The sequence below is a fragment of the Solanum lycopersicum genome, chromosome 11, assembly GCF_036512215.1.
Source record: "Solanum lycopersicum chromosome 11, SLM_r2.1".
NCBI classification, from domain to species: domain Eukaryota; kingdom Viridiplantae; phylum Streptophyta; class Magnoliopsida; order Solanales; family Solanaceae; genus Solanum; species Solanum lycopersicum.
This window is the reverse complement of record NC_090810.1, coordinates 6,330,640-6,356,906: the sequence shown is the minus strand read 5'-3', so window position 1 is coordinate 6,356,906 and position 26,267 is coordinate 6,330,640. Positions and strand designations below refer to the sequence as shown.

Sequence of the window (26,267 nt, the reverse complement as noted above, 5' to 3'; positions counted from 1 at the left end):
TACCTACTGGATTTCTGTGTAAATAGAAAATTGCACTTTGCAAATATACATTTTTAAAAAAGTAGGCAGAGTAATTTTTGTAGCAATACAAAAAGGAAATTTGATCATCTTCTTAGTAGGAAGTATATAAATTGTGGTTCTGACAAACATTTTTTTTGGATTGTTAAGCTACTTGAATCAATTTTATAGTATTGCAATTTCTTATATCTCATAATTCAAATATAGTTATAGAACAATTCTATGTCATGACACACTATTATTAACTCAAATCATCTTTCCATTTGTATGACAATTCAAGTATATTATTGAACAGGTTGAGCAGACAAAAACATGAAAAAAAAATGTATTATAGTGTGTGTATTATTTTGCATGAATGCAAGAAAATATGAAGGAACTTGAATATAGAAAAGCAATTGCTTTTCCCCTCTAACATGCACTGTTCAAGTGTCTGCTCAGGTGTATCTGCAAGATCATGAGATGGTTACCTCGTCTTCTGAAAGTATGCGCCTGACTTCCTTTGCTATGTCGATGACATGTTTATCTTCACATCCTAGTTCAAGTGAAGACGGATAATGTTGGCCAACAATGTAAAGAGTGATAAATCTAAAGCACGAAATGAAGTAGGAAACGACAGCTTTTTTTAGGCTTAAGAAGTTACCTAAAAGGCCAAGGGCATTTTCAAGTTGGAAAAGGTAATCTTTGTTGGGTCCTGAGGGGCCTTCTGCACGAGCAATTTGACTGCACAGTTCAAATATACATTAACAGTTGCTAAACTATAATGTCTATTCGAAAAGTCAAGTTCTAAAAAGCTCCCTTTCGATGAAATTAGAATCACAAAGAGCATAAGGCAGGTCAAGACAGTTACCTGTTGTTGCAGTCAAGATGATTTTGTAAAATACTTTTCTCATATGTAACTAGTTTATTCAGTCAAGGGAAAAATATTTATGTTCTTGGATTGAACAATAATAAATCTGGGCAGCCCGGTGCACTAAGCTTCCTCTATGTGCGGGGTCTGGGGAAAGGCAGAATCATAAGGATCTATTGTTAGAAAATAATCGTTAGAAAAATGGATCTTGTGTCTAAATCCTAATGAAACCCACGTACTCAAATGATGAAATGGACCTTGGGTCTAAATCCTAATTAAACCCAGTACTCCGGTGATGTGGATTGTCCAAGAACATATAAGAAAAATACGTTTCATATGCTTAACCTATGTGTTATGTAACACCTCCTGCACACCCGGACACGACATTTTTGGAGTGTGAAGTGGTATAACAAGGGGAACAATTTTAAGTAGCCCAACATCAGGATGAGATGAGCTTGGCTCTGATATCATATTGTCACACCTTCATGGCTTTAAAGCGCGTCACATCTTAGGCCTGCTTCCTTACATACCCAATATTTCTCGTGTATTTGTTGATGTGGATTTACTTAGCATATTACATACATCCTCCTTCTAGGAACTCAACATACTCGCTACGAGCTCTCCAACCATCACTTAAGGTTGTACGCAGAGTGGCTATAATACCATGTTAAGAAAATGGATCCTGAGCTTAATCCAAAAGGCTAGCTCATTCCACAAGGGATTTCTAAAACCGTATTAAAAATCCTGGGCATAATCCAAAAGCCTAGCCCATGCCGTAAGGATTTTCCAAAAATCATATAAGAAAGGCTACAACACAACACTCAATCAATGTGGAATTCTAAGAATCTCAGCTTTGTTTACCTAGGATCAAAATCAAGATCATTGGTCACCATAATGTATTTCCTTTTTCTAACAGAAATTCTGACATGGGCTTGTCAATATAGAATGTAGTGCAATTTTTTTTAAAAGCACTGAAATATGACACACACCTAGCAATTTCTTCAACTGATGCAGGTCCCAGGTAGTTCTCGTTAAGCTTCTTGTCTGGAGAACCTATGTATCTGAATACTCAAACAGTAGTTTTGCATGATGAATCAAGAAAAAAACTGAGTAGAAAATGTGTAGTGTGTCGATTTTGTAACTTACACTAATACATCAGAAACAGCTGGTGCTGATGCTGCAGGCTCCTGGAGGTAAGTTGATTTGTTAATGAATCAATTAGCACAGAACAAAGAATATAATTCAACAAGCACTTTCTTTAGGTTAAAAGTTAACTCGGTATGACTTACAGTGAAAAGATCTACATAAGCCTTCTGGTCATATTGTTTTTCCCTGACTTCAAGGTACTAGATGGAGGAAACATGAAAAGAATATAGATTAACAAAATAGAGTCATTCAACGATGTGATTTAGGCCACATGAATGCCATTATAATAGAATTGTAACCAGACGAACAAACAAAAAGCATTGTCATACAAGTGAAAGATAGAAACTCAATTAATATTTGGAAGACGAAACCAGTAATTTGTGAAACTCATACAGAAATTGGGGGAACCAGAAAATTACGGCAGTCAAACACAAAAAGAGAATGCAAAAACACAGATATCTAAGGTAGACTTCTGCTGTCAAAGTGAACATATGGTATATCCTAGGAAAATGCTGCAGAGGAAATCTGTGAATGTGGAGCAAGAGCAAACTAATAGTGGATTTGATCAAAAGACGTAAATCGTAGCATTTACTACATATTTCAAAATCAAAATGCTTAAGGAATATAAAATATCAACAAACATACCCAAACAGAAAGAAGGCAAATTAGAATAATACTTTATAGGGGAGCCAAATCTTTTGGATTCAAGTTAAAATGCAATTTTCCAATTCATCTAAGTGAACATGAGCATTTATTTGATATTTGTTACCCAAATTTAAATAATTAAAGTTATAGATTTCCTTCGGAAATTTAATTACACACAAAGCGAATTCCAGAAGTTCTGAAGGAATTCTCTCAAGAAAATGCTATTTTTAAGAGGCCACTGGCAAGTCAAGTCGCTTCTCTTCTCTTTCATAGCATAAGGGCTGACAAATTACAACCAACTACTTTAATATGACTTTCTAAGGCAAGCCTCATTGCCTGGCAACTGAATGGTTTCATCGTACAATCAGAGTTGCATGCCTAGTAAGACACCTTTGAGCTTAATGTCTCATTTCCAGCTTTGAGGTATATTAGCACTTTTTTAATGGATAAAATACATCTAAGAGATAAAGCATGGAATACTGATGTTGCTCATTTTTAAAGTACATGTGAGATTCCAATGAGCATCGACCACTAATTGCCCCTTGTTTGTGAACAGGGAATTTCCCCTTTCAGAGGTTATATGTAATAACATTATTCTAACGAAAATTTAGAAAATTTGCACGCATATAATAGCTCAAAATATTTATATGGTGTAACTGACTTTTTCTTTCAATCAGCCTGTTCCCAATAAATTATAAATTAGACCACATTTTACCTCCTTAAAGCTGTAACTTACTCTATCAAGTTAATAAACAAAGCAGATGTCTCCTCGACTCTTCAGTGCATAAAGTCAATAGATTTCAAGACAGCAAGAAAACACTACATTACTTTTAAAAGGTAAGAATGGGATGTGCCTCAAATGTATATCTCACAATAGCACAAATTTTGAATTCTCGCATATGGATAAAAATAACACAGTTAACAATCTTTAATATGAAGAAAGGATAAGAAAAACCTACTGTCAGTGCCACTTCTTGATCTTCCTCCTTCGTTATCTTGTAGGCCATACCCCACTGTAAGTGTAAGAGTTATCAGTTTCAACTATTGGGAATTGGTCACACATAAGTAGATAAATCTCATTACATTAAAATAGCATTCACAAGCCCCTTTGTTCCTTTTTCTCATCGAGGAGATACCTTGTTGCTGCAAAGTGTATTGCTCTGGTTAATCAGAGACTTCACTACTAAGTTGATCGTCTAAGAAAGCAATGAGAAACGGATACACACTGCTTTGATTGGATATACAAGAGGAGAGGGAAGGAAAGAGATACGAAGAAGGATAGCTTTATTATCTTCTTTCAGATTACACGCACTTCATACTCTTTCCTATATTTTATCCCCTTGCATCAATCAGACATTTGAATAACAAGAATACAAAAGAAAAGGACAGACGGCCATTAAATCAGACTCTATTTTCCTTTGCATCAATCAGACATTGTTTTGGATTTATATAATAGTGATTTAACATGATGATATCAGCCATTGAATCACATTAATACCTAGTGCATTAGGACCAACTGTAACAACGTAACTGTATAGAATCAAAAGAATACATATAGAGGGAAATGGTGTGCATCATCACCTGTGAATCCATACAACAACCTAGAAGAATGAAAGTGTTATTCATTTTTTAGGACAACTGAAAGGCATATAAGAGAAGGCTCCTCATATTAACATCCTAACTTAGACTAAGCAGCGAGCCAATAGCTTCTAAGGAAGCATCCTGTGAGACAAAGGCAGCCTATACCGAATCTCTAGCAGTACTCCACGAACACATTAGGCATCCAGTAGTGAGAAGAACCGTACATAGTCCAATGGCAACAATAACCAAAATCAACATCTTGCGAAGTTCTTTCTTCCTTCAAGACAAAGTACAGGTAGATTCTTCTTTGCTCTCTTTAAAATGCATATCTGCCTCCTTATACACTTGAAGGAACTAGGAAGCGCACCATCTTGAAACACTCTTATTCAGTTTCCAGGTATCTCTACTATGCAGAATACTTTGAGAAAGCTTGCCCAAAAGGACTTTATGTACAGTTCTATTATCTAACTTCAACTAATCCCTTTAGCAAATGTATAGACAAGGTTGGAGGTATTAGATTTGCTTTAACAATCTTACTCAGATAAAAGAAGACAACATACATGAAGAAAATAATGAAGGATGATTTTAATAAATATCTCTTGTTTAAATTGGAACAAACAACAATGGAAATATTAAATAAGGAAGTATCTTCAAGAGAAACTAGGATCTATATATATGATAATCTATCCACCATTTTCAATTTCCTTTTTGTACAGACATTTGGAATAAAAGTGAACGCATCACTTTATTTGATTAATTATTATCTAGAAAAACATAGCTATGAGGAACTTCAATATTCTGGAAAGCATCAAGATCGCGCAACTCTATCGTGGGATCAATCGGGGGAACTTGAGAGGCGGTAATCAAGGCTTCAATTGATTTAACAGTCTAATTTGCTCCCTTCTTCTTAACATACATAAGTACTTCTAGATAAATAGTTATGGAACGAATCAAATCCATTGAGTTTGCCTGTCATATCAAACACTTCTTTTTTTATTTGGAAGGAAAAATTAAATTATACTAGTAAAACAGCAGGATGAAAATGCTAAAAAGAAAAAAAATTCACCTTCTTGAAGCATTTCAGATTAAGGAAATGAAAATCGCCACAAATTAATCGGAGAAAAAGAGAAGATCATACACTGGCAACAAGAAGCCAACTTCATGTTAATCTTTAGTACAACAACAACAACATTAACAATACCCAATGTATTTGCACAAGTTGGGGTGGGCAGGGTAGAGAGTACACAAACCTTACCCCTAGGTAGAGAGCGAGGTTGTTTCCCCGATTCAGCTCAAGAAAAAGCAATTCAAAAAAGAAATGATGCTACGGCAACATGCTAATCTTTAGTGTCACTAAAAAAAGTTACTATCTTTAAACTTTTTTCTGACATTTCTTCATAGTATATTTGTCTTTCCAGCCTCATAAACTTCCCAACCAGATACATTTAAGAATCGAGCCACATTCATAAGTTGGGATATAGCGTAAAAAAGAGACGAACAAGATAGTCAATACATTCAAACATGGGCTAATGTACAAAAAAAAAAACTCACACAAATTTCTCCTTCAGCAGGCTCCAGTGTTACTGTTCTACCTGGGAATTCTGGTGTCCCTCTATGATCAGTACTGCCTACACAACAACACATATATATAAACTTCTATTAACTCTCCACTAACTTGACCAACTATATATCATACTTAAAATCCAAAACATTTCCATATAGTTCTTAAAAATTAATTCTTTTCACTTTGACTATTCATATGACATTGTAACATTCACAAGCAATTCAATAAACATACAAAACAAAAATTAGAAGCCATACCTTGATAAAAGACACGACGATAGCCTTTGATAAAACCGAAAAGACGATCATCGTAGTTAAACCCAGGCTTCCAAATTAGAGATCCATATCCAAATACCCACATCACCATTTTTTTTTATTCCTCAAATGAAATTTGAGCAGAGCCAAAGAATGTTGTGGATTGGTTAATACCTTTCTATACAAAAATTTATTAGCTAACTTACCAAACCAATGGCTAAATGCCAAAAACAGGATCGTATATATCAATGTTCTCATACTCCCTCCTTTCCAATTTTAACATTGCGCTTTTTCGAATTTTGAGTTTCAAACAAGTGTCTCGTAAATTAGGACCGAGTATATATTTTGTAGGGATAAAAATATCTGTGTGAAATGAAATAAAAATGTGGTGTTATTACAAAAAAAACTTTGTCCTAGTAAATATATGGGTGATGTTAAATTGTTCGAAAACTTGGTTAAAATTCAAAAAGTGTATAATACTTTTTTTATTTTAGATTTAAATTTTTTATTTTTTAATTAAAAGATATTAAAATTAAAAATATTTTAAAAAGTAAAATAACATAGATAAAATATTACTCTGGCCAAAAGGATTTTTCCTAAATATGTTAGTGCATTATTTTCTTTTTACTACACTTTTTTTATTCTAATAAAAGCACATTATTATTGAAGAATTCTTTTTTTTTAATTCCATTTAACTAATTAAAAAAAGTGGAAGTAAATATCCTTTAACCATCCTAAAAGGCTCATAAATATCATAAATTACTTTTTGGTCTAAAAATATTCTCAACTTATTTTTTTATTCAAAAATATCCTTAATTTATTTGAAATAACTCAAAAATACCTTTCTTCCCTTTTGGTTTTAATATACCCTCAACTTTTGTTTTTGATTAAAAAATAGCCCTACTTCCACTTTGACAAGTTTGAATGTACAAGCCCTTAAATTTGGTATAAAACGTTTTTTGTAATTATTTATCTCTAATTCATTAATGTAATCATAATATGAACAGTTTAAATTGAATTAAGGATGAAAAAGTCCTAAATTGGTGGGAATAATCATGAGATTGGCATGTAATTTGAGATTACGAAATAATTGGAAATTGTTTAGGTAATTTTGTATTGTATTGTTGTGTATAGACCAAAAACAAATTAAGTTTGAAGCTCAATAATACATTTATACTTGACTCGACGTTGGTAATGATTGAGTCGTTTTTCTATTTACGTTATTCTTGCATGTTGATCGTTCCATTAGCAATACTTGTACAATACATGTTCGTGGAATAAAGGAATAATAATGTGCACTGATACATGTATTGTTGTCGATCTCATGCCACAAATTTGTCTGAACTACGTGTACTCTTACAAGTGTGGTTGTATTTAATATAAGTGTGATCGTGTGATGTTTGTGTTTATTGGTTGATTCAGTACCATGCCTCGTACATATTATATGTTGGTTCGGATACCATGCTTAGTACATATGATTTATTAGCTTAGATACCACATCCGATAAAAAATATTTGATTTGCTTGAATATTACACATGGTACATATTTTTTATCATGTTCGCTCAGGTACACGCCTAATACACGTCGATTGTTTGTTTGTGTGTTAGTCCCACGAGTGAAGCGATTTATTTGTTGTAATGATGTTGGATATGTTTGTTGTGGTTGTTATGTTATTTGAAGATTGAGGATTGAAAGTCATGTTTATGTTACTGATTTTGGTGATATATGTACATCTTATCTATTAGTTACTTATTCATATTTTGTATACTGTATTAGATACGTACATTATGCTTTTTCTATAAAGTATCGAGTAAGCATATTATCTTTGTGTTTAATGGTGAATTATTTTAAATTGAATTTTCAAATTTGTTATAATTTTACTTGATATTCTTAATCTAGAGTTAATGAATAGTTCACAAAAGCAATTGTTGAGAAAATTATATGAACTCATCAACAAAATTTGAAATTATGACATATCACATCATATTCGACATTTTTTAAAAAATAAAAATAATTTCCCTATTCATATTAGCCTTCTTATAAATGTTCATAAATACAAACTATAACATGAAAAAATATAAATAATATTTTTTCCCCCAAACACCTCGTGCATTACACGAGAATTATACTAGTAAAGATTAAAAAATGAACTATAATTTTTTTTAAAAAAAAAATCATTATATATATATATGAGTCTCTATTCATCATTATATATTAAAGAATGTAGAATTATACCAGTAAAGATTTAAAAATGAACTATAATTTTTTTTTTAAAAAAATCATTATATATACGTGAATCTCTATTCATCATTATATATTAAAGAATGTGAGTGTCTAGTTTTATAATATTATTTATAACATTTTAAAATAATGTAAGAAGGTAATAGAATTTTCGTAAAAATAATAGACATTATACTAAATAAATTATACATATATATATATAAATAGTAAAGAGGACCAGATTCATAAAAAGCCACGCGGTGGTCTCCTCCGTCAATGGCGAAGCTGAAGACGGATTCTCCTCTCTCGCGTCGCATAGTTCTCTCCTTCTTGCGCTTCCTTGATTCTGGTAAATTCTTCCTATTCTCTTCTCTCTGATGGATCCATACACATTTTTCGCAGTTTATAAATTACACTTCTGTATTGATTAAACAGAAATGAGCGTTACAGACCCTGCTATTCAGAATTCCGACGCATGGTGCTAAGCTAAATAAGTGATGAACAGTTTATTTTGATAAAACGAAATCAATTTATCGGCTTACTACACTAAAATCAGAGATGATTAATTCTGCTAGTGCACTGCATAAATGTATCCAACGTGCTGATTAGAACGGGAAACTAAAACTTCATAGGGTAAGAGTTACTTTAGGGTGGGGGGAGGGGGTTTAGGATCAGGATTTTGTATTAATTGGTACAAGTTGATCTTCTCAGCATATTCAGTTTAGATCTGAAACTCATCAGTGAAGTATTAGTTTCTTGTATATGGTAATTGGTGGGTTTTGGGCCTGTTTACCATCTCTTATGCTTAGTAGGTTTAAAGGGAGTTGAGCATAAGAATTTGAAGTGACAGAAGGGAAGCTATTCTTCGAAAAGTATGTTGGGAGTAGGAGTATTTACTATGGACAGCATGGGTGCAACATTAGGGTCTTGCATATGGCAGTTGATGTGGTTCTAGAACCAGTGGTTAGAAGGCATTGTTTTCTTTTGAGAATGAGTAACGTACGAAGGATTGAACAGAACTGCAAATGGGAACTTTCGGCTGCCTATCTTTAGCATTTAAAATGTTGTATGGAGAGTTGTTAGGCGTTAATTCTCAGTTTATGAGCTAAATTACAATTTTGATTATATCCTATGGCGTGTAGTTGGTGTTGTAGGTGATTCCCTTTTTTTTTCTTCTTCTGATGATAATCATGGTGTCCAGGGTAGCTTGTGCGCACGTTGACTCATTCCATGGGATACCTGGTACCTCACACCAGCAACAAGTACTTGACCACCAATGTTAGAACAAATAGGAAAAAATCATCTAGTGTTTGGTCTTTGTTGGGATATGAACCAAGACCTCATGATGTTCAACCCACTTCATTGACCACTACGCCACACCCTTGAATGATTCTTACAAACAACAGGAACTGAATCCGGCTGTCTGGTTGAATCTGAGCATCGAGGATTAAAAAGTGGGGAAAAACAAGATGGTAGGCTAAAAGGATAAGCCAAAAATGACACATGCTACTTACTAAGTGATTTGTAAGAACAAACCAAACTTAGAGGGAATCATAAAAAGCGAGGATAAGGAGAAACTTAAAGTGAAAAAAAACTAGTCATGTTTCACAACCATCAGGCTGCCGCTTCTCATCCCACAGACAAAATCTGATCAGCCATACCACCATGTTTCCTCATCTAGCCTTTGTTCAGGGCACCCACTTCCTCCAACCTTTATCTTTTAGCATTTATAACCAACATACCTATCTCCAACCCTACCACTACTTCCTCTGCATTTCCCTGCCTTGTTAATAATATGTTCAATTCCAAGTTTGAAACCCTATCATTAAGCCTCCTTTTACTAATTACTTTGATCCATCATCCAAGTTTGACACTTAAGCTAAATGAATAAACGTTAAATATTGTAAATTTGGAATCCAATCCTAAAAGAAAATGTCCATCAGTACAATTATTCAACCTGCCCTCTTTTGCACTAGTTCACATCATCGTATTCTATCCTTCTATATAATCCCTTCACAAATTAACAAACCATCTCCCCACTTCCCAATGACGTCTCAAAAATCCCACAACATGCTTTAAAATAGTTGTCGTTTTGGGTTGGAAAGAATAGACGGTGGAGGTCAAAGGAAAGAATTCTTGGAAATGTGGAGTAGTGGGGGAAAGCAATAGGTCTTCTTCCAAAAAAATGGCCCCAACACAATCACTGGAGGCTTGAGTGATGGCCGTAATTTGGTTGCTAATCACCATTCCAATCTTATGATATACGGTGGAGTTAAGAAAATTGGAATATTTAGAACAAAGTAACAAGTAACAACTTAGCTCAAACATCTGGGACCATTTATGTGATTTAAAAGATACTACTGTTAGTCCAGCTTGTGTAACGTAAAGTTGGACATTTTATTTTCTTCTTTTTGATGTTGTAGTATCTGTTGCTAATTCTTCTTTTCAAATGAAATCCTCGTGATTTCACAAGTATTTTTATTGTAAAGAGATTAATGAAAAGGGACAAGAGGTAGCTCAAGTGGAAAGCACCTTGTGCCTCCAAGTTTGAGGTTGGGAGTTCGAGTCACCAAGCTGCTCTGTTTGACTTGTATGTGTCCCTGTTTTGAACATTCAGATTCTGCCAGATCAAGTTCTCTTACTTTCATGAAAGATAACCAGATTACTCTATACATAAAATAATGTTTTAGAAAGAATAAATGAAGTCTGGATGTAAGAGAGAGAGATCGTACAACTCAGTTTTAGGAACAAGAGACCAGTTTTGGCTTTCAACTTTTATGCCAGACCAAGTTATTTGCTCTAATAGGCGAGGGATCCAAACTAAAGTACTAGATGAGCACTAGTGTCCCCTTAGGGATTCCAAATACATTTATTGAAGCCAGTTGGCAGGTTAGACTGGAAATAATTATATCCCTAAGAAGTTTCAAGACTGCTTGACTGGGTAGCAGAACTGGGAAATACCAAATTATTTGGGATTTTGGAACCTCAATGCCTTAATAAAGCATTTTCATGTTACATTATTTGGTGCATGTTGTTTACGCTTTCTTGTTTCTCTTAATAATGTTTGATGTCCTGGTGTTTGTTCTGTCAGTTAGGAAGTTTTTTCAGTTCTTAGTATATCAATTTCGCGTTTACTGACAATGTCTCTCTTGTTTCACAGTGGAACCTGCTGCAGGAGTTGATTATGAAGGACTTGAGGTTGCTAAGCAATGTCTATCAGAGGCTTTTAAGATTGATCCTTCATCTCATGCCTCAAGTTCAGACTCATTAGTGGACATATTCAGTTCAGGGGAAGCAGTTGACCAAAGCCAAAGAAGTGTAGATCTTAGGCATGATGTATCTTCATCAGATGCTCCTTGTACATCTTCAAGGCAGAAGGTTGTACATGCTAAAGATGCAGATCGATCACATTTGCTGGTTTCCCCATTCCTACCCCATTCTTCTTGATGTTTTTTTTCTCTTTATTTCATCTGTCAGTCTTCTCAGCTTGATTCTTTTGGATAGTTTCCCCTTATTTCATGTATTTCAGGTCCAGTTTCTATTCCTTATATCAGCATGTTTGCTTTCTCTTTTCTATATGGTGGCCTATCAGCTATAGACCTGTGAGGTTTAAATCCGCTGTGTTGTCTACATCTACATTTTCTCTTATTTTTATAACTGTTCACACAACAACAGTTTTCCTTCATGGTTGGGCAAAATTGAGATATTTGGGGCATGACCATGATCATTAAGTCACATTCCAGGGCATCTAGTAAGTAGTTAAGTTTGCTATGCACCTTACGTCTAATAATAGTCGTATCAGTAAATTACTCTGTTCAGATAAAGTGGTCCACACGATTGTCCTCTGTGGATGTCATATTCAGGTGTCTCAACTCTTATACTTGTGCTTGACCATGGTACTTAAGCATCAAAATGCAGCATAAAAAATAGGCACTTCATAAATTTATCATTACATTGCTGTCATATGCTCGCAAATTACGATGTAAAGAAGTTCTATTGGTTAGAAACTGTGTGCTTGATGCCACAGGGTTTTATGCATAAATTCAAATTGGATGTAAATTCATTGGGTATGTTGTTGTTGATGATGAAAGTTCACGCGAAATTTTGTCACTAGATTATCTTAGCTCAAAAATAGTTTTCTTTTCAAGGATGGGATGGTACAATCTAGCATGGAAATGATTGTCCAATGCTTACATCTGGAGTACTGTGTGCTTTACAGTACAGCCACGACAGAGGACTTACTGTGACAATATCTGTTGCCAGAGTCATTTTTTGTAATTTATTTAGGCCATACATTAGCTACCGTTAATCTCCTTTTTTTTTCTACCAATCTTTAATTGAATTATCGGTATGTGTTTCAACATTTTTGTGCAGCATTTAACTTTTTAACACATTGTATTTTTTTTTATCAGGCCGAAGATAGGACAAAAGAAGCTCACAGTTTTGGTAAGGCTAAACTCCAAATCTATGTTGCTCGAACTCTTCAAAAATGTCAATGTGCGAGTGTCGGGTTCTCTAGAAGTAGTGGATTTTTGGAGAATCCGACATGGGTACAGCATCAAGTGAAGAGTCAGCGCAACTTAGCTTCAAATTATAGGTTCCATTGAAGGGCTCTGTATAATGTCCTCAGATTCTTACTTTGACTAGTATACCACATTTAACCATCTTACTTTTAGTATTTCTTGTCCATATGTTTGTGCTGTCATCGTCAGTGTCATTAAATGCTCGCTTGAAGCACACTTAAACTCTGAAGTTTTGTGAGGCGCAATTTAGACGTTCCACCTTGCTGAGATGGCGGTTTTGTGCAAGCACCAAGCCACTTAGACCTACACCTCATCACCACGGGTCTGTCTTTAAGAGGGCAAATCTTGGCAATTAATATAGTTGGCAAAGCAATATAGTTTTTGTTAACAAAACGTTATTAATGAACTTGTTAGTGATCGGGATCAAGAAACTAGAGAACTAATAAAGCACTGCTAACTAACTTTTTTTTTTTAAAAAAATGTACATGTTTGCATCCAATTCTTAAGTTTAATTTGGTTCATGTACTTTTTGCATCTATATTTTGCCTAGTTCCAATTTTACACTTTGTTAATGTCAAATGATTATTTGTTGTGTTTATAGTAACAAACTTTTCTACACTTTTTGCAATAAAAAGTGTAGTCATTTCTATTGGCAGTGAGTTTATTTCTCTTCCGGTCTCAATTTATGTGACGATGTTTGCCTGAATTCTTTTTAAGGAAAGAAAGATATTTGAAACTTGTGGCCTCTATACGTCATAAACATTTGTGTTGCTATATATTATCTCACCTCATTAAGAGTAAAATGGAAAGTTTAACAATTATTTCGAAATATTATATTTTCTTTGGGACAAACTAATAAGACGAGTGTGCCATATAAAATGGGACAGAGGGAGTAATACCTTAAATCTAGTTGCCTCTTTTTTATTTATTTTTTACATAGTTTCATAGTAATTTATTATATTATTGAAAACCATGAAAATAAGGTCAAGGACAATTTTTCCAATATACTTAAAATGTACAAAAATAAACTACTCAAAAAAAGCTAACCCAAATACCCCCTGAAGTGTTCTTGTCCCCATGTTGTAGCCAGGTTGCCCTGTATCTTTGTCTCCTGGCAATCTCTTCTAGCTATATCTTCGAACTCCATAGTAAGAGCCATTCTAGAAGCTATCTCTTATTCCTTTATCAAAAAAGAAGCTATCTCTTATTCCTGTAGAGCTCTATGTTCCTGCATCTCCTTCAGTTCAGCAAACTGGGAAAGAACCATTTGTTACTGAACATGTACATTGGTGTGACTTGTCTTACTCCACTCCTTCAATTCAGCTTTCAGAGCTTTCAGTTTAGCCACCAAAATATACTCAGGGCTACCACTGAAATTGAAAGAGCCCAACCCTCTCATTAAACCCTTCCGTATGCAGCCACCTGTTTTGATGCCGCATCCGTGTCGGATTCACCAAAAATACACTACTTCTGGCGGATCCAAAATGCACCCGTTGACATTTTTGAAGAGTCCGAGCAACATAGCATTAAAATCAGAGAAGTTGGTTCAGATGTATGTCTGGTTAGCTATAATTTGGAGAATTCTTAATTTTCCGTATCGACAATTTTTTTTGAATTGAAATGAAATAGGTAGAGTAAAGCGGAATATCTGTAGTAGATTCATATAAAGTATTCTCTACTTGTTGGGATTGAGGTTTAGTTTATTGATTATTAGATGTAACAAAATCATTCTTCTGGGCTACACATGTCTCGCTATTTTCCAGCCTTTCTTTAGAATGTGGAAGTGGGGTCTTTTAGTTCAAATGGCATACATGTAGGTTGCTGACATGGTTGCAAAGAACAAGTACAAGTCACTTGCTTTTCCTGTAGTCTTTTGTTCTGTTCCTGTTACTTTTTAGATGCATTTTCTTGTTCTTTGTTGAACCAAGTACGTTATCCGTATCTTTTAAACCTTGTTTTGCCTTCTATATATTTTCCTTTCACAACATATGTTTGCGGCAGTGGCTGGTAGAACTGCCTCTTTCCTGTTTGCCCTAGTCTCTTGCTTTATTCTAATCAACTCTTGTTGTTTATCATACAGGTATATCCAAAGATGAGCTCTTTGGGCAGTTTTTTGATGCTCTTGAAAAATCTCACTATTTCAGAAGCTTGCCCGATGGAAATGACGATCAGGCTCAGTTGGATAAGGCATCAAGGATATTCCATACTGCTTTGGAGGTATATACTGACACACAAGTTATTTTGTTCACGATTCGACAACTGCGATGCATGAGTATTCTGAACTCGATGGTATTGGTTAAGGAAGCACAGTATTTCATCTCACACCTTTTTTTACCCTTTTTCTGTTCAACCTTGCAGAGTAATCTGTGAACAATACTTCATAAATGGTATTTTTTATTCAAGAATTGACATCAAAGTATTTTCTTTCACCGTGTGATGCAAAATGCTTCCTAGATTTGGAAGGCTCATATTTCCTTTATTTGACATCATTATCACCGATGATAAAATTTCCCTGTGATGATGTAAGAAAGAACACAAAAAAGTTTGATTAGAAAAAAAGACCGATGTTAAGAAGGGGGAACTCATTGTTGTTAAAGACTCGCGTGAGAGTGCTGATGCCCTAGAGAATGCAGGTTGTGATTTGCTTCGCTTAGACAATGCATCAATTCAGGCACCAAGGGGCTAAGACCTGGGCCTCATCTCCACACCTATTTCACTTAAATACAACTTCTAATTCTTTGTCCAAAAATGTAAATTTTGTGAGGCAACTATACATAAATACCCTCAAAGTAGTCGTCTTTTTTCTGTTACAACCTTAAGCTATGCAGGGTACCCCTCTGAATCATATAAACTGGTACTAAGAGCCCCCTTTTACGCCTACATGCCATGGACATGGAGTGTTTTGCACTTTCCAGCAGCACATGGGAGGAGCATTTCAAGCGAACTATCATCTGGTTAGGGCGGAGGATAGTTTCCCTTTTGAATCGGTCTGGATACCTAAGGTACTGATGAAGGTGTGCTTCTTCACGTTGTTGGCGACTAGAGTGGTTACTGATGGCGGAGTTTCTTAGGAAGAGAAAGGTTGTTCATATAAGGTGGTGTTTCTTGTGTAAGGAGGCAAGTGAGGATGTGGATCATATTTTGTTACATTTGCAAAATTGTCACGATGTGATGGTGGGATATCTTTAGTTGGTTTTGGTGTTTCTTGGGTTATGCCGAAATCCGTGAAGGAGTTAATGTTCAGTTGAAGAGTGGGACTAAGAGAAGAAGGCACAAGACTTAGAATGTTGCTTCTCTTGGTCTTCTTTTTGATCATCTGGAAGGAGAGAAATAAGAGAGCTTTTGAGGGGGTGGCGATGAGCTTTGCCTAATTGAGGAGAGTTGCTGATCCCTTATATTCTTTTGGTGCACTCGTATAGTTCATGTTTATATAGAGGATTGGGTGTCTTTTGAAGAGGATCATATTTTTGTAGATCTCTCTCTTTTGGTATACCTCCTGTATACAGCCATGTGTCTTTGTTATTATCTTTACAAGGAGAAGAAGAAAACAAAGAAAAGGAGAAGACATTGAAAAAAATAATTAAATCTCTTTTTACGTGGTAAAACATGATTGTTGTGTGACAAGAGCTTTTTATAAAACATTCGTAATCTCCCGTAGGGTAATGCTCTGATGAGATTGTAAGTGACCTATGCTCATCATTTATTTGATGATGAGCCTTTTGTGAATACACAGTTACCTTTTTCTCAAATGAAATTCCCACACCAACCTCAGAGCATAGAGGTTATCTATTGGCATACATTGCTTATGAAGCAAGACTGGCTATCTTTGAAACTCGGTTACTTCCCAAACATGGAAATCCCTCCTGAATCACCTTATATCTCCTAAATTTGCCGAAATGTCATCTCCTTTTGACATGATACCCTATAAATGCTCAGGAATTCAGTTTTCAAGAAGTAATGCCCACACCAGTTGTGTCCCCAAAAGCTAACCCTTCTCCTATCTCCTATCTCCTATCCTAAATGATAGGAGAATATTGCCATAAATTCTACCCATCCTTTCATAATATTCCTCCACAATCCGCTACTACAAGGCATGTTGACGTCTTTAGTTCTCCACCCCCTTCCTATATGCACTGTTACACCCCTCTCCAAAATGTCTGTCCTAATTTATGGGGCACATATTGAATTTGGAGAGTTAAACTAAATTTTTAAATGCTTTTTTAAGTATTTAAGGTAAGTATTGGATTTATAATGCTTTTTATGTAATTTTCAAATAATATATTTTACTCTCTCTGTCCCAATATATGTGACACTGATAGAATTTCGAAAGTCGATCAAATTTTTATATGTTTCTTTTTACCTCTTTTAAGTTGTTAATTGTTGTAATTTATAGTACTTTTTATTTAATTTTCAAATATATAACAAACTAAAAGAAAAGCAAGACAAATGAATTGAATTAGAGAAAGTACATAATTTCCAAAAATACCGCCGGCTAGAAGCATGCATGTCGAAGAATAGTTGTCTGCTTCTAGACACTTTTATATAGTAGTAAATCTATTAGAATAGCGATAGCGACTTTTATATAGTAGTAAATCTAGTAGAATAGCGAAGAAAGAAGATATTCTAGTAACCACCTTGGTCTCTCCACAAACTTCTCCAACTTCGTATCTTATTTGCCCGATTGTTCTCTGTTCGAACAAACCATATTTCAGTTGATCAATTCAATTTTTTTTTTAATCTATTTCTTACAAATAGGCACAGGCTCTGAGCATGTCATAGCTGCTTGTGTACATTTACTGGCTAGTGTTGCTTTTCATGATTCGATATAATTGTTGCAGTTATTGTTCCTCTGATATTTTCCTACCGCCTTTATTTTTATGGTTTTAGGAGATGCAAAAATCTGGATGTACTATTTTCAACCGAAACAACCTCGCTGAGATCTTAAAATCACAAGGTATATTGTAACTACAACTTTTTTCCCTCCAAAGTAAAGTTGTTTTATTGATGAAACAGCAAAGTGGTGAGATTACCAGTATTATAAACTGTATCTCGATTAGCTATGTAATGAGTTAAGAAATGTAAGAGAGTATCAAATATTTTTTGCATTTTCCGCAAAATAGGTAAATATTATAAAGATGTATGACTTCTAGAATTGTAACCCATAGAAACATAGAATTACAGCCCCAATTCATTCTTCCCATCAGAACTTCGTCTGTTTCCTTCTCTTTGTACATGCAAGAAGGCACTGTATTCCAGATTGTTTGCATTGTCTTATTTTCTGCCCTTTGTAACATTCTATTGCTTTTTCACAATGTTTGGCATCATCCACGGTACACCAAATGGATTTAGAAATAAACTCTAGCTTTGCCAGCAAACAGGAATCCAACAGTAGTTTTTTACCGTTTCGGCTATTTCTTCACACTAGTAATAACTGCTGAGTTCTCATTGTTAAGCAGGTTTCTTTTGCTGCAATGTAGTAAGTGTTCAACAGGGTTTAAGATTGCATTCCAGGGCAATATTCTTCTTTCATTAGCAGAGCCATCAGTACCTCGTAGCAAGATTTCACCTAAAATGTACCGTCCTTCCTTGCTCGCCAAGTGGAAGAATCAGTTTCATTTGATAACTTGTTAGCTTCTGATAGCTAAAAAAGGAACTAGGATATGATTTCCATTTTCCAGTCTTGGAATGGCACCTGAACCTGATGTTCTTTTCATTTCCAATTATACAATCTTCAATTTAGGCCTCCTTGTCTAGTGCTTAACTGATACCTGGTTAAAGGTTTGTCTCAGTATATTCTGCTGCAGTGGGCAATCTTCCTAAATTTGATTTTCCCTCCATATTCAACTTTCAGCTTGACTAAATTGTTGAAATGTCCAGTTCCCTTGTGTTCAAACTTCAAAATGGAATTTGACTATATGAATCGTCGATATTTCACCCAAGATGATGTTCTTAGCAGTCTATGAAGTTGGAATTAAGACCCACAAGTGAGAGAAAAAGTAAGAGAAATTAGTTGATTTCTTCTTATCTGCTTAAGCTAGGGTGGATGGTGGCATGGTGCTACCCCGTATCTATACTGGCCGTGCAGGTAAAGAGTGGAATAGTTGATGTGCGTGCAAGTTGGTCAGAGTACCACTGTTATCAAAAGATGAATCTTCAATATTCATTTTGCCTATTTGGACCCATCTCATTCCAAGACGTGCCTAGTTTCCAGTATATTTAGGAGAAACAAACTAGTTAAATCACGAGTAGCACGTGGAACTATCAGTAGTTCATATTACTACAGGATGAAAAGCTCAAATCATGTTGAGTTGAATTCAGGGTAAGCTAATTTTGGTTCACACTTCACAGTAACTTGAACTTCCCTCGGGCCTCAGTTCAGCCATGCTCCATACACTCAGCTGAATCCTAATTTTATGGGACAGAGGATTGGGCTTTGAGTTACCTCAGTCATTGTGAAGATGTTTTCAACAGGGGCCTTACTTGAATATTCTCAAAAATGTGTGCTTGAGGTTGACACCTTCTCGCGGAGAGGTTTAGTTTCCTTTCAACGGTGTAGTTCATTTTCTTTCAAAAAATACTCAAAAGTTCTCTTTTCTTTTGGTGATTTTATAATAGGTAATAAAGCGATGCAGTCAAAACTTTACCCTGATGCTATTGAGCTGTATTCTTTTGCAATTGCACTTTGTGAAGATAATGCAGTTTACTATTGCAACAGGTGCGTCATTATCACATTGATGGAAGAAAGTTACTATCGCTTTTCGCATGCAAAAATATTACTTCATCCATCCCAATTTATGTGATATCCTTCCTTTTTAGTCAGTTAAAAAAATGACACCTTTCTGTATTTAAAACATATCTGGTGGTTTTTGTTTGGGCCAGTGTTTTAGTTCTGCATCTTTGCATTGCCTGTTGGGCCTTCTTTGTTTATTTATTTTAAAGAAAGACATTGTTTGGTTGCTTATTGATATATAAAATCAGCCTCCTGGTCTTCTTTTTTTTTTTTTTTTTGAAAAAGTAACAGTTTAACTTTAAACTTTTCATTTTACCCTCAAGAGATGTTCTATAGTCACATAAATATCTATGAATTATTTTAGACCACAAGTATTATCGTTCTTTCTTTCTTGAACTCTGTTGCCTGTCAAAAACCATGGGATGAAGGAGTATTTGTTATGTCTATTTTTTTGAAAATTCTAACACCAATGAGATGAATCTTTCTAATTGTGAGTATCTCTAATTAAGATGAAGTTTTTGTGATGTATCAGGGCAGCTGCTTTAACCCAGATCCAACAATATGAAGCAGCAGTTCAAGACTGCCAAAAATCTATTGCAATCAACCCCAATTATAGCAAGGCTTATAGTAGATTGGGTTTTGTCTATTATGCTCAAGGGAAGTACCGTGATGCCATAGATAAGGGATTCACAAAAGGTTGGATTAAGAATCTTTTCGCTTTATTAGTTGTTTAGTTGGTTTGGTTTTAGAATTTTTGAAATCTTGGTAGTTTGGAGTACATTATATTTTTGAATTTATTGAGAATGGTCATCTTTATGCTCCAACATCTTTGGCATGCGGCTACTGGTGTGGTTTCTAGTTCTGTATTTTAACTGATGAATGAAATTAACTGCTTTCTCATTTTCTATATTTTGTTTCAGTTAGTTTCATCAGTTCACCATGTCATTTTATTTGAAGTTCTTCCCATGATATGCTGACATAATATATAAGATGAAGCGTAGATTTGAAGGATGATTTCACAAACCTCAGCTAACGCTTAACATTACTGCAAATGTCTTAAATCGTGCTTCTTAGGTATTTGAACTGTCTGCCAGATTCACTTTGTATTAGGTTATATATAAGTCCTGTACTAGAAAAGGCAAAGGGAACGTTGGCTAGAAAAGACAGTTGGATCCTCCTACTTCATTAGTGAAAAGTTTACGATCATTTTACAGTCATGATTATGTTTGTGGGTACCCACTAAACCATAACGACAAAATTAAATAGAAGCAATTTTAAGAATTGGAAGGAAAAGATGAGTGGGAGAAACCACTATCTACATTTAATGCTTTTCAACCTCCCTTCATTCTTCGTCCTTGCCTTTTCCCTCATCAAGAGATGGTGAGTGAAGTCTTCCATCCCCAACCAATAAATGGATTAAAGTAGAATTTCAGTCAGAATCTGCGCTGGAAGTGATGGAACCCGCCTTGCACATGTTAACTGTGGGCATCGGCTGATATCTATGTCTACGAGGGATTAGGACAGCCGGGTACACTAAGCTCCTGCTATGTGCAGGTCTGGGGAATGGCCGGACCCCAAGGGTCTTTTGTAAGCAACCTTACCCTGCATTTCTACAAGAGGTTGTTTCCACAGCTTGAACCTGTGACCTCTTGGTCGCATGACAATAACTTTACCAGTAACGCCAAGGCTCCCTTCAACTTTCAACACCAACTGTGAATTATTATATGTTATATTATGGTGCTTAGTAATGCATCTGTCTATACATCGGTCTTGGTGAATTTTAAAAAGGTGTGCACTTTATCTCTGTAGAGTAAACTATGTTAGGAATTTAGATAATCTGTGCCAGTATACAAATATTTGGATTTTCTTCTCTAGTTAATCCGCAAAAAGAAATCTATATCTGACATAAAGCTTTGTTTATGAAGCATTGCAGTTGGATCCTAATAATGATTCCATCAAGGAAAATATACGGGTTAGTTCCTATTATTAATTGGGGTTTTTAAGGTTATTAGCTGGAAAATGGTGTTTGCGGTATTATCTGAAGTATGACTCTCATATTTCAAATTTGTAGGTAGCAGAACAAAAGTTGAAAGAAGAGCAACAGAGGAGATGGAATGATCAGGTAACTGACAATTGTGGCATTACAGAAGAGCTTTACTTGATTTATTAAGTTGATAATTACAAGGTATGTAATTAACAACCAAATCATGTGCTGAGCTCAATACTCTGTAATAATCTGTCTGTCTGTGGTAGCACCATCTAATGCTGCATTTTCGTGTGAGGAACGACAACAAACATGTATATTCTCACTTGTAATCTTTCTGTTTAAAAGAAAGAATAGATTTCAATATTTTTTTCTTTTTGATAAGTAAAAAAATGGGAACATGTATCTGCAGTTCAGTGAGCTGACAAAGTGGTAATAAATTCAGCTCCACATATCTGAAAATTCAATCCTCAATTGTAGCAAGCATTAACCAAAAAACCCTATATTTCTTTCCTTGTCTATTTTGCAGAGCTCAACCTCTTCAAGCCATGGACAAGACTCAAATCACCAGCCTGCTGGTGCACCTAGAAGTCATGCCATGCCTCCACCATTTGGATCAGTGTCATTTGATGGGAATAGCATTCCTGATTTGACGAACGTGTTTATGAACATGACAAGAGATGCATTCCAAGGGCAGCATGGTCCAGACCGGCCAGAAGGAAGCAACAACACTGATTCAACCAATGATCCTGTTATAAGAATAAGCAGGAGCGTCAATCTTGGTTTTGGTGAACAGATGCCTGAGGAATTGACAGGAACCTTAAGGTCTGTTATGGAGATGTTTTCAGGAGCTCAACCTCCTGAGAATCCTCGGGATAACATGAATGGAAGATCAACACCAAATTGAGGCCATTTATGTTAGTGAACTCAACCTCATTCTCGAGTTGATTAACATCTCCATCCTTTTTACCTGTTGCTTTTTTGGTGAAGTGCACTCTTGCATCTGAATTGATCATCTTCCCCTCGACATGATTTGTACATTAAAGATCTAAAACTCAGGTTTGCAGTGTAATCTTAGGATACTTCTGTTTTTGCCATCTCATATAGAGGATTACATTGACAGAAAATATAGTTTTCAAGAAGTTACATAGTGTCATTTTTGTACTGATATTAATGGGAAATGGAAGTATGGCCTATATCAGATTTTTTTTTTTTTTTACAATAATTCTACTTCCCTAAAACAATAAGCCCATCATAATCCTATTTAACCCACTTTTTATGTTGATTAAACTTGTAATGCATATATTCAATCTTGTTTTTACTTTTAACCTAAAAAATTTAATTGCTAGAAAGTGTCTTCATCATTCAAACAGTTGGTTAATATAGACCTTCATTAATTTTATCAATTATATTAACATTATCAGCAAATGATATACATAATAACATCTATTCTTATATTGTATTTGATTAATTTATCCAAACTAGAATAAGTAAAAAATGAACTCATCGTAGATCCTTGAGTTAATCGTGATTATATTATTTTTTGAATTTTTTTAACTTTTCTATTCTAATTTATGTGATGTACTTCTCATTTTAGTCGATCTAAAAATAAATGACATTTTGTAGTACCTCATAAATTCTACATCAAAAATTTGAACCATTCATCGTAAATGAATCACTTTGAGATCATAAGTGACATCAATTTAGTGGGTGAAGTATAGAAAGCCCTTTCAGGTTGGGTACAAGTTTTCACTGACGAAGCCAAAATTTTTATCGAATGTGTTTATAGTTTACGATCAGTAAAAAGTGTTTCTTGTTGATTAGATTATCATTAGCTACAAAATAGTCGTATAACAATTGTTGATCTCTATATCTACTTCATATTATTCATACTCTTTTCCTGTTCAATATCAAATTAACGAACTATTCAAAATGAAAAATCTCAAATACGTAAACTTAAAAAAATCAATGAATAAACAAGAGAAGATGAAGTAGGACATATACATTGACTGATAGCTTCGTACACATCAAGATATGTAATGTTGTAACTATAATTACACTCCACGATACTTCATCTCTTGAAATGTTTTTATAATACACTCATAGAAACATCTTCAAATTCTTTTTTTCCCTACATTATGCACCATGCAATCATCTAAGAATTGATCATTCATTTGAATTCACCATGTTATTGTTGATAATCTTATTGTTGAAAAAAGCTCTTTTTATCTTCAGGTGGGTTGTTCCTTTATCTGTCTTTTCTATTCAGTGCCCGCACTGTGTCAGAAAATTCAGTGCAAAGTAGTACGATTTACTACTTTACATTGTGATCTCCTAGAATATACATATAGATCAATTAAATTGCGCAATGAAATGTCACGACCCAAATCCGGGCCGCGACTGGCACCCACACTTACCCTCCTATGTGAGCGAACCAACCAATCTAAACCTTAACATTTCAATATAATATCAACAGAAAGTAATGCGGAAGACTTAAACTCATTAATAAAATCAATAACTATTATTATCCCCAAAATCTGGAAGTCATCACCACAAGAACATCTATGATCAAATTACTAAACTAAGAGTATTCTAAGAAGCTAAAACAAATAAAAGCTAGTCCATGCCGGAAGTTCAAGGCATCAAGACATGAAGGAGAAGATCCAGTCCAAGCTAGAAGCATTATCTCACCCTGAAGATCCGGTGTGACGAAGACTGGCTAGAGTTGCGGTTGAGTTGAAGACGATGACACGTTTGCTGCACTCCACAAATAACAAAGAAGAAAACAATAAAAGTAGGGGTCAGTACAAAACACGGGTACTGAGTAGATATCATCGGCCAACTCAAAATAGAAAACAGTATATATTAAGCAATATCATAAAATCAACTAATATCCTTAGCATGCAGCATTTACAGTTACCATAACCCTTGGTTACAACACCAAGCACATCAATGAGGACTCACGCCTCCTCATCATACTCATTTGGGAATTAGGTTCATTAGATTTGAATATATTATCATCTTTCAAGATTCATTATCTTTATTCCCCTCGTGTCAGTACGTGACACTCCGCTCCTCAATATACTATCCTGGTGTCGAAACGTGACACTCCGATCCTCATATACTATCCTGGTACCGGAACGTGGCACCCGATCCATATTCTATCCTGGTGTCGGAACGTGACATCCGATCCATATTCTATCCTGGTACCGGAACGTGGCACCCAATCCATATTCTATCCTGGTGTCGGAACGTGACACCCGATCCATATTCTATCCTGGTACCGGAACGTGGCACCCGATCCATATTCTATCCTGGTGTCGGAACGTGACACCCGATCCATATTCTATCCTGGTACCGGAACGTGGCACCCGATCCATATACTATCCTGGTGTCGGAACGTGACACTCCGATCCTCATATACTATCCTGGTACCGGAACGTGGCACCCGATCCCCTAATCTCACTACTTTCATTCATCAAGCCTTCTTTTGTACCAAGGCATCATCATTAACAAGTAGATTAGGGTTTCTTTTCAAGATTTGGGATTCAATAGCTTCATCATGCTTATTTATTCATAATTACATAATCACATCATTCATGCAAGCATACAATTAAGCATATAGAAGGTTCACAATACTACTAACACATATCATTCGCTATTAAGAGTTTACTACGAATAGCATGAAAACCATAACCTACCTCCACCGAAGATTCGTGATCAAGCAAGCAAATTTTCCCAAAGCTTTGTGTTTTCCCCCTTCTCGATCGTCTCTCTCTCTCTATCGATTCCCTTCTCTTTCTTTCTGTTCTTTTCTTTTTCTTATTCCAACCTTCTTTCTTTTACCCTAATTAGTATATAATTAAGAATAAAAGATGGCAATAATAACCCACTAATTAACTTAAGGTTACCTCTTTTAACCCCCAAGTAATTAGACTTATTAACATTAACCCTCTAACTTTATAATTAAAGTAGGAATAGTCCAAAACGTCTCTTAAAACGTGTAAAGAAATCCGACCCAGACTGGGATTTCGCAGTCTGTGACGGCCCGTCGCGCCTGCGACGGTCCGTCCTGCTGCCCGTCATAGAGTTCAGAGACTCAATTTCTCTGAAGAGTCTGTGACGGTCCGTCCTGCCATTCCGTCACGAAGTTCAGAGAGTCGATTTTCAGTACCCAATTTCAGATTTTCTAAGTGTTTTGAAACGAGACCCTGCGACGGTCCGTCGTGCCCATGACGGTCCGCCGTGGGGTCCGTCGCTTCTGCCAGTTTTTTCAGAATTGAAGTCTGCTGCCCAAAACGACTAAACAGGTCGTTACATGAAATGTTATCCTTTGATACAAAATCATGTGTTTATATTTTCTTTAAGTGAATCCTATTCAATATTTTCACTCTAATTTCCAAACCAACCATAACAATGGAACAAAAATTACTTTGTGTAACTTTTGAGGAAGGTAAAATGATAGAAATTCTAAAAATAACATTTTGGGGTCGTTACATTATCCATTACTAAATATCATGGTTTTTCTCGGATATAAAGCACAAGAAAATACTTGAATGTCGAAGAGTTATGAATATTCGACAAGAATATCAGACTTTATTTTAAAAATTAAACATAACTTATACAATATAACTTAACTTATATAATCAATTTATATTGAAGTTAAATTAAAATATAATTTAATTTGTAATTTGATTTATTATAGAAGTAAAAATTTATATAATAATTAATATTTTATAATGTTCAAAATTTTA

The 26,267-nt window shown here is 35.1% G+C and overlaps 2 protein-coding genes across 4 annotated transcripts; one reads left to right on the top strand and one right to left on the bottom strand.

Moving 5' to 3' along the window:
• Positions 1-259: 259 nt before the first annotated feature.
• Positions 260-6,368, bottom strand: LOC101246397 (gamma-glutamylcyclotransferase 2-3). 2 transcript variants are annotated; one of them, XM_004250271.4, is made up of 8 exons: positions 6,059-6,368; positions 5,789-5,865; positions 3,616-3,669; positions 2,155-2,211; positions 2,012-2,052; positions 1,855-1,926; positions 659-738; positions 260-550 (listed from the first exon to the last, which is right to left on the bottom strand). In XM_004250271.4, exons 1-8 carry the CDS (start codon positions 6,165-6,167, stop codon positions 471-473), a joined length of 570 nt encoding a protein of 189 aa, XP_004250319.1. In that variant the 5' UTR covers positions 6,168-6,368; the 3' UTR covers positions 260-470. The 2 variants fall into 2 exon arrangements, with proteins under 2 accessions (XP_004250319.1, XP_010312776.1); XM_010314474.4 differs by lacking the exon at positions 1,855-1,926 and having other exon boundaries at positions 6,059-6,304.
• A 2,152-nt stretch (positions 6,369-8,520) lies between these two features.
• On the top strand, positions 8,521-22,754 carry LOC101245907 (small glutamine-rich tetratricopeptide repeat-containing protein 2). 2 transcript variants are annotated; one of them, NM_001347360.1, is made up of 10 exons: positions 8,521-8,625; positions 11,437-11,693; positions 12,689-12,722; positions 14,880-15,016; positions 17,687-17,753; positions 19,415-19,514; positions 20,062-20,225; positions 21,455-21,501; positions 21,601-21,651; positions 22,043-22,731. In NM_001347360.1, the coding sequence occupies exons 1-10, from the start codon at positions 8,553-8,555 to the stop codon at positions 22,418-22,420; spliced, it is 1,308 nt and encodes a 435-aa protein (NP_001334289.1). In that variant the 5' UTR covers positions 8,521-8,552; the 3' UTR covers positions 22,421-22,731. The 2 variants fall into 2 exon arrangements, with proteins under 2 accessions (NP_001334289.1, NP_001334288.1); NM_001347359.1 differs by having other exon boundaries at positions 8,536-8,625; positions 11,437-11,654; positions 22,043-22,754.
• Positions 22,755-26,267: the final 3,513 nt, after the last annotated feature.

Coding starts and splice junctions, on each gene's coding strand:
- LOC101246397 (XM_004250271.4), bottom strand. CDS start 6,167: ATGGTGATGTGGGTATTTGGATATGGATCTCTAATTTGGAAGCCTGGG. Junction 3,670..5,788: donor CTGCTGAAGGAGAAATTTGT/GTGAGTTTTTTT, acceptor TTACACTTACAG/TGGGGTATGGCCTACAAGAT. Junction 2,212..3,615: donor ATCAAGAAGTGGCACTGACA/GTAGGTTTTTCT, acceptor TCCTCCATCTAG/TACCTTGAAGTCAGGGAAAA.
- LOC101245907 (NM_001347360.1), top strand. CDS start 8,553: ATGGCGAAGCTGAAGACGGATTCTCCTCTCTCGCGTCGCATAGTTCTC. Junction 17,754..19,414: donor TGAGATCTTAAAATCACAAG/GTATATTGTAAC, acceptor ATTTTATAATAG/GTAATAAAGCGATGCAGTCA. Junction 19,515..20,061: donor GCAGTTTACTATTGCAACAG/GTGCGTCATTAT, acceptor GTGATGTATCAG/GGCAGCTGCTTTAACCCAGA.